A 13,756-nucleotide genomic window follows, 5' to 3' on the forward strand; every position below is an offset into this window, starting at 1 on the left:
ACTAGTTCACTTAGTTACTGTACAAGGTAATTATATTCTTAAGTCTGAGTGTGTGAATGAAATCCTTAAATATGATCAACCACTGAGTCAAAGTTGATGAGAAGTACAGTTTTTCTAGCCCGGTTGACTTGTGAAATCTAGTAGTGAAAAGTTTTTCAACTAACGTTTGATCATGAGTCCCTGAGCACATTCCTAAAGATGTATGTGACCATTCAAATAAAACACCTTGCAAGAACAAGCCTGCTTGGACTTGCCTCAAGTCGTTTTATTTATATTGTCCTGGCTGGACTCCCACAAAAAAGGAAATTTTGAGAAAGTATATAGACTGCTCAGCAAGCATAGAAAGAGGAGATGAAAACGGGTAGCTTCCAGCGCCGTCGATCGCTTTCGAGGAGTCTCCCCTTAAAACAACTGCCTGTGAAGGGGAGAGGGGCTTAGGAAAAGCTCGCACTCCGGGCTTGAAGATTAAGGAACTCCAGCGGCAGCATATTAAAGGTCGAACTCCTTGCGGCGGATTCTTCCATTCCAAGGTCCATCAGCTTGGATCCAGACGTTATTTAGGGTAGTGTATGATGGTGGATGATATGACTCCATAAACAGAGACCCCTTCAATGATGTAAGATTCGGGCGAGTTTCAGTTGTTATATAAAATAAAAAAAAGAAAAAAAAAGAAAAGGCAAGAGAATGCTTCCTTTTTTTTCAGACGCGGCTCTCAGATTTTGCTGAATGAAGGAAAAGAAAAGATATGTTACAAGTTTATCTTGAAAACTGAAGGGGACAGAAAAATAACCCAATTTTGATTCTCCCTATTTTGATACTCACGGTCGTTTATGCTTAGAATTCCAAAATGGCAGCAGAGTTTGTTTTCTAAATTATATAAAAGACCGGAAAGATTTCTAAGAAGCCATTACAGCCACTACAGTCCGGTTTGTCCCCGCTGTCAGAGGAAGTTCCGAAATTGGTAGTAAATGTTTCCGGGCGCCTGTGAACTCATCAAACCGGCGTCTATAGCTATAAAGTGGAGCTCAATTGTTTGGATTCACAGTTTAGATCTCAGAATCAATATGTCTGGGGCACGTCTTCTAAACATGGCAGCTAACCAGCATGCCATTATTACACTCCGGATTGATCATCAGTCACTGGTTCCCATGTGTTTCGGGAACTAAACTTATTCTCCCGATACTAAGATGTCCTAACACGTCCAAGAGTATTCGCCTCTTGACATTGAGAAACAGAAAACATTCGATATAATTTTAGAACACACATTGAAGCACCCTTTAGATGGTTATGATAGCAAGAGCTGTGGAAATATGAGCTTGCAAGTGAGCCTTTTACTTGAGTATCAGTTAAGTACAAGTATTTCAGTTTTTTTTTTAATTTGGAAACAAACAATATGCAATTTCCTTTACATTCTCTATACCTAGAAAATTTACCATGGTTACATAGAGTCGAAAAGGCATTTGACCAATCAGATTATAGATCAAGTTCACGTGGTTTGAGTTTAATATATTAAACGGGAGGTTGTTTTGGAGCCCTTTACTTATCCGCCACATTTTATTTTACGTCGTCTTGGACTCCTGACCACGAAAGTTGTTTTATCGGGTTTTATTGGAGGCTAAAAATTACAGTTTAACTAGCTTATTAATGCTGTTTCTTGTGATTGAACTGAAACGTTGAAAAAAGGTAAGTTGTATTGTTTTAGAGCGTACGTTTCTAGTACTAAAAACCTAGACTTCCGTGAACCCACATTCATTTCCGCCTGAGATTTAATACTTTTTGCTCATAACGCGACTTTTACATTTTCTTTCTACAAACTCTGAATTATACCTCTTTCTGATATTCTTCGTTTTCTTGGAAAAGTGCTGTTAAACGTGTTTACCCGCAGCACAACGTAACGTGTCAGAAACGTGAAAACGAAAGTAAGACTGATATAAAACTGGAAATCTCTCTCATTCGCGCTCCGACGTTTTATTTCGGTGGATATCTTTCCTGATGGCCTTATCAGAAATTCGGTTTAAGTCGTAAAGCAAATCTGCAGTTCTCTTCGACAAAATGCCAGTTCAAAATTTCATTCGGAAAGCTAATTCTTTTCGTGATGGCTCAAATTAATTCAAACAAATTCGAACGGGCAAATGCAGAAAAAAAAAGTTCAGCTGGCATTTTCTTTAATTCGGCAAGTAAAATTCCTTTTCCTAAAACTCTCACCATCCTAAATTTTCAGCTAAAACATCCGAACGCACCAATCTGTATTAGCTTGCACAAATATGTCTTAAAACGCCACTAAACGATCTGGGAACACAGGAGATAACATTGTAAGTATTTTGCAATGTTCTCGTTTGATGACCCATGAAACTTTCCTGGAACATTTGCGGATAAATACTGAGACCTCTTTTAGCTACTCTCGTGAAGTACTATTAAAATATCCAGTTTGAGTTCCTTGCCTATCAACTCCTTTGACAAAAACTGGAGAAAGAATGGACTGATTAGGTGACAGTTATTACTATGTAAAACATGGATATTTTGAAACAACGCTCACTTTTCCGGGAAATTATTTCAAAGAGCTCATTATCCACAAGTGTCATGATTCAATTTCCTCTCCGATGAAAGTGAAAGGAGTTCAATTTACTCAATGACTCAAGACGAAAGAGAAGACACTGTTGAAAGTTACTCTCTAGCGTCCATAAAAAGACAGAGAAGTAAAGAGCTGAGATTATATCACGGTCAGTTGATTCAAGTCCTTACTAACGGTTGGATGGGTTTGTCGGGAATCGAGGTCGGTATCAGAATACATTGGCTTAACTGTCAGTACTCGATCGGGAAAGAAATCTACAAATAATCGTAGTTCAAGAATTTACCGTGTAATAATATGATGGAGAGGAGAGAGAAGATGACAAAGGTCGCCTCGGTTTCAAGAACCTTGCGGCTCATACACTGTTTACCAAGTAAGGCAAGGCGGTTGTGGCACGCCCGCGATGTCTGAATCAATTTGAGTCGGTATATTTTAAACGGTTAAGGTAAAATCTAAAGGTACAACAGAGCTTGCTACATGGTGAAGCCTGGAGTGATAATGTACCACATGAAACGGCCCAAGAGATCGATGTTCGGCGCTGAGTTGAAACGGAGCAAAATTGTTGTCATGAGTGACGTAGCTACGACTTGCAAGGAAAAGAAAATTATCGTGTACTAGGAGAGGATTAATTAAGGCCTCCTAAAAGAACTAAACCCAGCTGAACATTAAATCATTTGTTTTATGATAGAGTGCAGATACCAGTTGTGATGGCAAACTTCATGTTTTTCTGAGAAATTCACCTTTTGTTTTCTCTCAATATTCGCAGAATGTAACTAGAGACAAAGGGGAAAAGCCCTTTGGAGACCTATACACTTTCAATTTCTATTTGAATAAAGTTTTTATTCGCAAAGCGTTTCCGAACCTGAACAGCCGGGAATTGTCCCCGAGCTTACCTTGGCTGGGGATTGGGTGAGCTGGCCTCTTGAGTGCACCGCGAACCTTAGCTATAATCACAGATTATTATTATTATTATTATTATTATTATTATTTATTATTGTTATTATTATTATTATTACTATTATTATTATTATTATTATTGTTATTATTATTATTGTTGTTGTTGTCTCTGTTATCACAGTGTTTGCTGGTGTTCATTTTGTGCATCAGCCGGGCGCAAACCATGCACCTGGGGCATCAGTCACTCACAAGTCAATCATTCTATTCATATACTAAGGACCTTTCTGAAGATTCGCGCAGATCCCAGCATGCAGATCTTTTGAATCTCTGTCACAGTAGTTCTCTCTGATACTTTCTTGATGTTTTCTACCATCCCCTTCTTACTGTACCAAGCGCCCCAACAACTACAGGGATCACTATGGTTATCATATCCCACATTCTCTGTATTTCTAGTTCTAGGTCTTTGTATTTGCTTTTCTTTACGATTTTCTTAAGTGCGATGTTACTATCTGATGGGACAGACATATCAATAAGTTTGCAGGTGGAATTTACTGAATCTTTAACAATGATGTCTGGTCTGTTAGCTGTTATAGTTCTATCAGTATTGACTGGCATGTCCCACATGATGGTGATGTTGTTGTCTTTATTGTGCATCACAGTCTCTGGTGCGTGTTGGTACCAATTGTCTGTAATCTTGACATCATGATCTTTACAGATACTCCAATGGAGATATGCTTCAGCATTATTGTGCCTGGAGATGTACTCTGTTTTGGCTAATACCTCACATCCAGATACAATATGGTCCACTGTCTCTCCACTTGTTTGCTCTCCACTTGTTGGCCACATATTACTTCCTGGTAGTTTCTGGTGTTTATTGTCTGGTCTTGAGCTGCCATAAGTATTCTCTCTGTTTCTCCTTTCAAATTGCTTGACAACCATTTGTTGGTGGTGATTGTGTCTACGTGGGGCTTCTCTAGGATCTTGGGATACTGGCCATGCAATGCCTTGTCTTTCCACTTTTCTTCTTTCATTGATTTCATCTTAGACTTGAATATGTGTTTCAGGCCCTTAGCATTTTCTGAGGCTGATTTATCTTCTCTGTTCTCAAACTCTGGCATTGTTACTTCCCTTTTGAACTTAGTGGCGTTCTTGGTTATTGAATTTTTGCGTTAGATCTTTCATGTTCAAGCACCTGCTTTGGATATCGCCCTTCTTTGTGCTTCAGATAATGATCAAGCCCTATTGTTGCTGTTCTGAATGCTGTTTCTACATCAGTCAGGCCCCTCCATCCATCTTTTCTTGGGATGTACAGCCCTTCCACATCTGCTTTATGGTGTAACATCTTTTGCATGTTCAATAGTTTGCGTGTTTTTGTGTCAATCTTCTTCAGATCTGAGATTTTCCAGTCAATGATGCCAAAACTGTATTGCACAACTGGGACTCCAAGGCTATTGATAGCTTCCATTTTGTTTCTTCCATTTAGCTCAGTTCTTAGGATCGATCTTACTCTATTACATTCTTTTCGTATCTTCTCTTTCATTTTGCTGTGCTGGATACCATCACTTTCATCTACACCCAGGTATTTGTATACTCCTCCCTGGTCCAGCTCTTGTATTTCTGTATCAACATCTATAACTATGGTCAGTTTACCTTTCTTGAAACTGTCTTCTGCCAAAGTCCAAATTCCATACCGACATCATCACTGAACTGTTTCACTAGTTTCAGTTCTCCAATTTGTTCTTGTTTGTTCTTGCTTGCTTATTATTATTATTATTATTATTATTATTATTATTATTATTATTATTATTATTATTATTAATATTATTATTATTTGAGACTTTTTAAAAATCTTTTTAATTTATAGACTTTTTTTTAATCGTATTTTTTTTGCTTTCGCTCTATTTTATCATCCAAATGTAAATCCTTTTTATTATTATTTTTTTTTATTTTCATGCATGGCGGAAGAGCCCCTCAAGGGGAGCTATACATAGAAGGGCCCCCTAAGGGGAGCTATACAATAATGTATGTATGTATGTATGTATGTATGTATGTATGTATGTATGTATGTATGTATGTATGTATGACTCAGGTTTACAATCTGGCAGCCAAAGCCTGATTTGGACCTGGTTAAAGTAAACTAACGAATTTACAAAAAGAAAATAATAACAAAAAAGTATGTAACAAATCGTGTGCGCATGTGTATTACATATGTATGATTAAGGAGACTAAAAGGAGATAGATTATTAAGGATAAAAATTTAGTCAATAATAATAAAAGGAGTCATTCTCGTTCATAATGCGGGAATCTTCTTTATCGAAGCTAACGTCATTGATGGTTTCGTAAATTTGCTTAAGGCTTTCGAAGTGGTTTCATGTGGAGACTCAAAGATCGCTTTGAGATGAAAGATAGACGAACGATGTCGTAAAACCTTCCTGCTGATACAAATGTAAGAGGCTCAATGGCCGAATACTTCAAAAACTTTAACAGCCGCCATTTCCAAAGTTTGGCCACTTTCCCTTACCTCTTAGCTGTGCCGGTAACGACGCGTGTAATGTGTCTCGACTTCGAGGAATAATACTTCCAATTAATTGTCATTATTAACTAAGATCGTGAAGTGAGTTTGGCTACAATCACTATATGCTCAGTTCTAATTCTGTGTTCTCTTGTTGTTGCGTAGATCTGATACGCAGAAGTTGTTGATCGGCGAACAGCAGCTTATTCCTACTCACAGTTCCTCCATTCTAAGATGATGGCAGACCAGAGAGTCCGTGAAGATTCTTTCCGCCCTCCTGTACCAGACCTCAACAACGAAGCTGATCTTGCGGCAGAGATAGCGAAACTCTTGAAGCAAAACCCAGATCTAAAGGCTCAAGTGTCCGAAAATTTACGTCATCAGTTCTTGCAATTGGTAATAAATGAAGCGTGTCCCCGCGCTCCGCCAAAGGGAAGCAAACTTCAAACCATCACCAGTACCTTGCAAGCAGTGGCAAGATTCGTGTTTGTATTCCTGATGACCACCTTGCAGACTTTTATCGATGTCATCAAAATGGAAGAAGAAATTCTGAAAGAACTGCGAGACAATTTTGACTGCATGAAGCGGAACCTTGAGGGCGTTGAAAAGAAGCTCAAGAAGGTGGAACAAGTTGTTGGAAACTTGAAATGGAAGGTACGTTTACTTGCTGTTGTTGTTATTGTTGTTATTTTTGCTATATACTGTCACTAATGCTGCCGCTATTGCTGTTGTCGAAATGAGCCGGAATGTTCAGGTAGTCACATGTGCAATTATTTATTTCCAGCTTACCTTATTTTCTAGCGAAAATCGGTTTACTTCTGAGCAAAGTCTGTAGTTTTCGTGACATCAATAGTACACACATACTGACTTAAAGGGAAAGTATCATGATATCTTTTGTTACAAATGATGAAATAAAACCTTCAATCAGCTTCCAAATAATTCTAGAATGACGAGAGGAAATAAATCAACTCAATTCTTGAAAGGAACAACTCGTGATCTGTTCTAACGCATTTTGTAAACAAAACTGGCGAGAACTTGAAAAACATTAGCCAAACAATTTTCAAGTTTCAATCCATACCGACCTTCTCTGTCTCTGGGCACAGGCACTAATCGACAGTTTTATTGCACTGGGAGGATAATTTATAACAAAACTAGACAATTATTTCATTGTTTCTGCTGACAGACAAACATTTTTAGTTTTTAAAGTGACAGCAAATTTGCGTGGCACTTCCCCTTTAAAGAATATGTGATTGGTTGTTTTATTTTCATCATTAGTTTCCGATTGTATTTAAGTTAGTTCAGCCTTGACACAGGACGCTAAAACCTACTAGTTAATGATCCAATTTATTTCTTAGAAAGCTTGGTTTCAGAATAACTCTTCAGGTGGAAAAATGGATTTAAAAATGGTATAGTACGACTGCGATGATGTCCAAAACGTGGAACCTGTTTTTCTTCTGTGTGAACCATTCAGTTACTGGAAGTCGAAAAAGGAGCCCATTCTGGTTTATTTTTATTTATTTATTTACTTATTTATTTATCGGATCGCCGATAAATATGCTAAAGGAAAAGGGTATGGCAAGGGGCAGTGACCATGGCAACAGGGCGAGGTCCTAATTCAAAGCACTTGGCGCATGCGTGCAAATTAATTTTGTCCCGATGAAAATTACGCAGATCCAAAGAGCTATCGAAGATGACTACAAGATCTCGAATACTGAAAACAAGAAACTTGAAACGGAGATTGTTACTACGAAGTGTGATGTAGATTCATGCGAGGATTACTTCACTTGTGTACGAGAAGCCAACGCCCGCCTTCAACTTCGAGCAAAAAAATCGACTATGTCTGCTCGTAATCTTCTCATCGTTGGAATTATGTTGATCACGGCAGCTGTCCTTTCCGCAGGCTGTAAGTTTACGTTATTTTAGTCCTTTTTCGTGCACAAGATTCGGTGTGTGTTTAGATACAAATAGTTTTTTAGCTAATGAATGGTCTTAGGGAACTTAGCTTCGGAGTCGGCTGGTGAGGGCAAAGGATCGTGGGTCAAAAGTTAAGGAAAACAGACAAAACGGACTAAGGACTGTTGATTCTGAAAGGGGTACGCAATGAAGAAAATTCCATGTTATATAGTTATTTGTATGTCTTCGTTTACAATTATTTTCTTTTGATTTCTTTTTTGGTGTTTTAAGTTTTCCACGGTATTTTCAATTTAAAGTACTTTGTCTGATATATCGTTTGTACTCCCACATGTTAACACTTGTCTGATAGCATATTTGCATTGTTCTAGTTTACTCTTGATTTGATAGTGAAATTTTTATTCTTTATATATGGTATCAAGCCATTTGCAAACAGATAAAGATGAAAACGATAAATAGGACTGTGAACAGTATTTTGGTATTTGATAAATATACATGACCAAGCTTATTATAAACTGTTTTGAGCGCCTAAAAAGAAAGGCAAAACTTTCATGGCCCCCCTGCAAACGTTTTGCCTCCCTCTCTTCTCGCCAACCCTAAAAAAATGAACATTTCCTTATGTCCCGAGTAGAGGATTTACATAGACTGGCTGAGTTTCAGATGATCTATTTTCATTTCTTTTTCCTATTGCAAAGCTCCTAGGTTCGTATCGGGAGTTAGGGCACAATGCGTTCCGAGTCATGAAGTTGGGAACTCATAGCGTTATTTTGGCTGATAAAGTATAGACTTACTTCTGTTTTCTTTTTCTCTCTCTCAAGTTTTGTATCTTTGGGATGGTGACAAGGGGATGAAGACTTACTTCGCACCGCTGGCAGGCTTCTTAGTTGCTGCGGTAGCCTTCTGCCGGCAAAAGGCACAGAGTTTTCTCAACAACAGGAAGCTGTTAACCGAATGCGAAGAGTTCAAGCACAACGACTTGCAGAAAGCGGGACTGCTTACAAAAGATATAACACGAGATGTCGAGGTGACACTGCCCTTGTTGAAGAAGCAGCTTCGTGTGTTGGATTCCCAGCGACCTCATGATCACTGGGAGTGACGTTTCGTAAATGTCAGCCTGCCTTGACCCCAGGCGCCTGGCTACACTAAAAAACGCGAGTAACACACCAAAAACAAACTCTTTTAAAAAAACAGGTTTGGAGTTTTCATATTGAAGCATTGTAAAGAGCTTCCTAAAATCTACTTAATATAAAATTAAGTCAGGAGAATAAATCTTCAAAGTAAGACTGAGGTGATAAGTAAGGTAAGGTAACTGAGAGCAAGGTAAGACCCGACTGATCGGCGCTTTTCGTTACTTTTCCCTATTCCTAAGCCTTTGGAATAGGGAACTACAGTAGGGGAAAATGCGTTCTGGGTTATGAGAGCTCACAGTGTTAACCAGCCTCATTAAGTATCGCCTTTTTATTTTGTTATTCAGCCGTGACCTTAAAGCCTGGTTTTCACTAGCGACGTATTGCAAGCAATGAGCGCAACCACAAGCACAAGCAAAAGAGCTTTATGTCAAGTGAGAAAAAAAAAAAAGAAGAAAAAAAAAGCACAAGAAAAGGAAACATTTTGATCCTTGTGCTTATGCTTGCGTCGAGGCCGTTTTCACGGTGAAATAAGCATTCTTATGATTGCGCTTGTGCTTACGTCTGTGCTTGCGTCGCGAGTGAAAACCAGGCTTGAGAGTTCTTTTAAATTTTCGACCGTTATGGTCTCACATTGGCTTTTAGTATACAAGAACCAGTTTCATTCATTTATGGCTGCCGTGTTTAATGCATAAAGCTGAGGATAAAGCCTTTTTAAGGCAACAGTTAACATGCTTTTCGGTAAGGAGAAGATTACTATTTAGACCTGACTTCAGTGGAGGAACTCAGTCATCAGTGTACATCGGACTTCATGAGGTTTTCTTTAGCAATATTTTCATTGCTTTCACGGTTGTGGTTTGTTTGAGCGGCCCGCTTCCGCATCTGTCCGTTAAACAAGCAATTCCAACCGCAAAGCTTTATACCGATGGTTTTCATTAATGTGAAACAGTAAGGTTAGGTTAGAAGTATGAATTGGTAGGAAGTAGAGTATAGTTTGAGTTGCCTCAGGGCAATCTTTGATTACGATATCGTTCAAATAACACAGGGTCCTGCAATGACAGGTTTTATAGTTGTTTATGTATTTCTCACTGGATGAACTGATTCTAGGCTAAGTAACTTCTAACTACTAGACGTGTATATAAATGTATTATAGAAACAGACATATCAGTCTATAAAAGAAAAAGTATAGCTTCGTTGACAATTTACTCATATTCGTAAAAGGTAATGTATTAGTTTTTAGGTGGTGTCATTGCTAAAATTCAGCGCACACCGAGAGATAAATTTGAATTTACGTTTTTCTCGTTCGAGAGCTGACAACCCTGCTTTCTTTTGGTACTGAGGGCAATTGCATGTAACTCTGCACTGACCAACCCAGTTCATTGCACCAGGAAGGAGACGGGAAGCGAGAATGGTCATATTTACGCTATAGAAGTCTTAAACGTCCAAGTAAGTAAATAAGTAAGCAAGCAAGCAAGCGAGCGAGCAAGTGAGTGAGTGAGTGAGTGAGTGAGTGAGTGAGTGAGTGAGTGAGTGAGTGAGTGAGTAAGCATGTAAGTAAGTAAGTAAGTAAGCCGGCGATTTTATTTTACGAAGGTAAGAGCCGTAAGACGTGACAGTAACTACAAGAACGTTTAAAGTCAGTAACGTCTGGCTGTGCCTATTAAGTCATTTTAGTGTGACTTAATGAAATGTAAATACGGGACGCACTTAATTTGAACTGTGTTTTCAATAAAAGATGAAACTGAATTCTGATTACGACCGAACCTGGAAGCAGGCTTGTACAACTCGCAACAAAAGGTCAAATTCAGAACAACCGCAACAAAAAATTTTCATCATTGGTGAAAAGACTTCTTACAAAAAAAGACAAGCGACAATTGGGCTTATACCGTTTTTAAATCCTCCACAACACGCTACACACAAGTAAACTGCATCTGACAAGAAGCAGAAATGTTTCCTAGACTAAACTGGAAATAATTAAGCCAGGGACGGAAAACAATGAAATTTAATGAATTATTGGAGAAAATAAGCTTTCCAGCCTCATTTAACAGAGACTTTACCACTAAGGCCTAGGGCAAACGTCGAATCTTAGTCGAACTTAATTCGTCGAACCTATTAATTTTGAAATAGGCGCATGAATGGTGCGACGTTTGCCGCAATTAAGTTCGACTCAAATTAATTGGTTCGACTCCAGCATAAGTTCGACTTGCCAAGTCGGATAATGCGACAGTGGTTCGGCGTTACAGCAAACGCCGTTCTAAACACGCGCTGAACTCAATTCATAAATCATGCAAATTACAAAATAATTGATTCAAATGTGATGGACTGCGCAAAAGTCACAAAAATACCGACTCCCCCATCTGCCAAACGCTATTTCCCCCCCTGACGAGCATGCGCTGTACAAAGACAATTTCGCGACCAGAAATGGCGAGCTATCGAGAGTCATTGCTGACATCGCACAGCGTGATGGAAATGTGTTTTTCGTGTTTCATGAACACTAAATATAAATGATTGAAATGCGAATTGCCTATTTGCAATAAATGCTCAATGTTTGAGTGTTTTCTTTCTATTTTTCGCAATTAATTGCCAAAGAAGAGCCCGACGAGCACTGTATTTAGGCATTTCGCTAGCAAGTCCTAGCAATAACTAGCCGCACATCGAGTGAATAGGGACCTTACGAATGCAAGACGGTGACACCAACGCAAACGTCATTTGAAAGTATAACTTTATTTCCTTTGTGCTACTTCGCGATTATTTTAACTCATTCAACTTGTATACACAAACGACAAACTAGCCAGGAACCAAATTGGTAGGAGTACCGTTCAAGTTAAGGAAGAGAATGAAAAATTCACTCCCGTGGGTTCACGTTCTCTACAAAACCTTGAATTTGGTCATTTCACGTTGTTGTTTTGCAGAGGACGACAAAGAAATGTACCAAAATTTAAAACGCACGTGCAGAGCGATTGTTTTTGCTCATTAATCTTTTTGTGTTGTGGCGTGTTTTCGTAAGGTCCCTAATAGCACGGGGATACGTGCTTATTCCCGTGTTTCACGAAGTGCAACTTGAGAATTAGGGTCGACGCAGGTTCGACGTTTGCTACCACACTGGAATTAGGTCGACTCTTTGTCGAACCTATTATTAATAAATTCGACGCGACTTAGATTCGACGTTTGCCCTAGGCCTAAGTGCTACTTAGATAATCAGGTGCGTCCTGTTTTTACACTAGAAGGCTTAAAAATCTTTGTTATTTGTGTTCCGCACTTAACTTCAGGGGTCAGTTTTTAAAAGACAGTTTAGTGGTGTTTAACAAAACCACGTTCTAAGCCATTTTTAATTTTGCCAACAATCATATCTAAACATTGTCTACTGCTGACGGTAACAAGAAGGCTTGTAGCCCAAACCAGAAAAGTTAACTAGTTATCTACTTAAAATAAACCACTTAAAAAACATTTGGACGGAGGCCCACGAATTGTCTTAAGTCTTGGCCTAAGTTAGACTCTGTTTAAACAACTGGCCCCAGAAGTTTAGTTTGCCTGCCCTATTTCCCATATGAGGCGAACGCACTCATATTTTTAGAGGTCAGAAGGGTAAACAAGTTCTAGCTATCGCCGTTGTTTCATGTCAGAATCGGCAGTTATCTACCTGCACTGATTAAATAGAAAAAAAATGACAATTTGAGACTCGTTTGTCTTTTCAACTCAGTAATGATAAATACTCATTGGTATGCAATGCTAATTTTTTTGCCACTTCAAATTGCATAGTATAGCAAAAAGAACAATTAAATCCTTGTTGACTTTTATCAATGAGGTCATTTTATCCCCGTAAAGAGAGTCGAATGCTGACGTTTCGAGAATTAAGCGACAAGCCGTAACGTTCGAAACGTCAGCGCTAAAAATCTCTTCTCGGTGGCCAAAGTATCAGAACTGATCAACTCACAACAACAACTTAACAACAACAACAATAACAAAAACATTCGTTTTACACTCTCCTACCAAGGCAGCACCATAGTTCCTTTAGAAATTACCTTATTCCCACTAATTTTCACGATTGAAATCGTTGAAATGAGGAAATCGCGAAATTTAATACATTTCATATACCAAAACAAGAATTTTAAATGTTCTAAAAGTTAATCGGGCCTGGTGGTAACTTTTTCTGAAGTAAAACTGAACTATCTTGCACAAATCTTCCCGGTCTTGTTTTCGACTAGCACTCTTCCTACAGTTCGCTATTTTCTTAAGCTCGTAATTCAGCCAAAACGTTTTTGGAGCAGTCATCAAATAAGTTTCCATTTGTAGGCTCCTTGTTGTCTATTAGATTGAACCAGATCTTTGTATCCTTCCAGTATTTCCTTATTCTTTGTGACAAGTGCCCCAAGCTCAGGGCTTATGGTGATTCCCCCTTAAAAGAACAAGTAACAAAAAACTTCTCAAACTTCATCCAGTTAGTAATCATGTTACGTATATTAAATAAATGCAAGAAAAAAAATAAGGGTCACCAGGCTCATTTTTGCACAACATGGATGGCCTTTACAGCAACTTTGCGACTGACGAGGGTCTCAGAACTTGTAACCCTAGTAAGAAGAAAGGGGCACTAGAATTTCTGAAAAAGGCACTTCTGGATTAAGTTATGAGAGAAGTTCAACAATAAAGACTCTGAAATACATTTTTAAAAACCATCTTAGTTTTATAAGAGTTATTCATCATGTAAAAAAATCAAGAATTCTCTGCATACGTACACACCCA

The 13,756-nt window shown here is 38.5% G+C and overlaps 2 protein-coding genes across 4 annotated transcripts in view; both read left to right on the forward strand.

The window, feature by feature from the left end:
* Window positions 1–13,756, forward strand: part of LOC146453031 (uncharacterized) — a 41,329-nt gene that overhangs the window by 14,133 nt on the left and 13,440 nt on the right. The gene's annotated exons all lie outside the window — the stretch shown is intronic.
* LOC146453032 (uncharacterized) overlaps window positions 1–13,756 on the forward strand; it is a 29,033-nt gene that overhangs the window by 1,837 nt on the left and 13,440 nt on the right. The window contains exons 2-4 of one of the 3 annotated variants that reach the window (XR_014859600.1): window positions 6,144–6,632; window positions 7,650–7,881; window positions 8,708–9,166. Coding sequence is in view for 2 of the 3 variants with exons in the window: in XM_085097114.1 (XP_084953240.1) it covers window positions 6,213–6,632; window positions 7,650–7,881 (652 nt within the window). In the remaining variant the exon portion in view is untranslated. Of the gene's footprint in view, window positions 1–1,559; window positions 1,684–6,143; window positions 6,633–7,649; window positions 7,882–8,707; window positions 9,167–13,756 lie in introns of those variants that run through there. The other 2 variants (XM_085097115.1, XM_085097114.1) reach the window with 2 other exon arrangements.

This window comes from Pavona decussata, unplaced genomic scaffold (assembly GCF_977016875.1).
Source record: "Pavona decussata unplaced genomic scaffold, jaPavDecu1.1 SCAFFOLD_353, whole genome shotgun sequence".
Classification (NCBI taxonomy): Eukaryota; Metazoa; Cnidaria; class Anthozoa; order Scleractinia; family Agariciidae; genus Pavona; species Pavona decussata.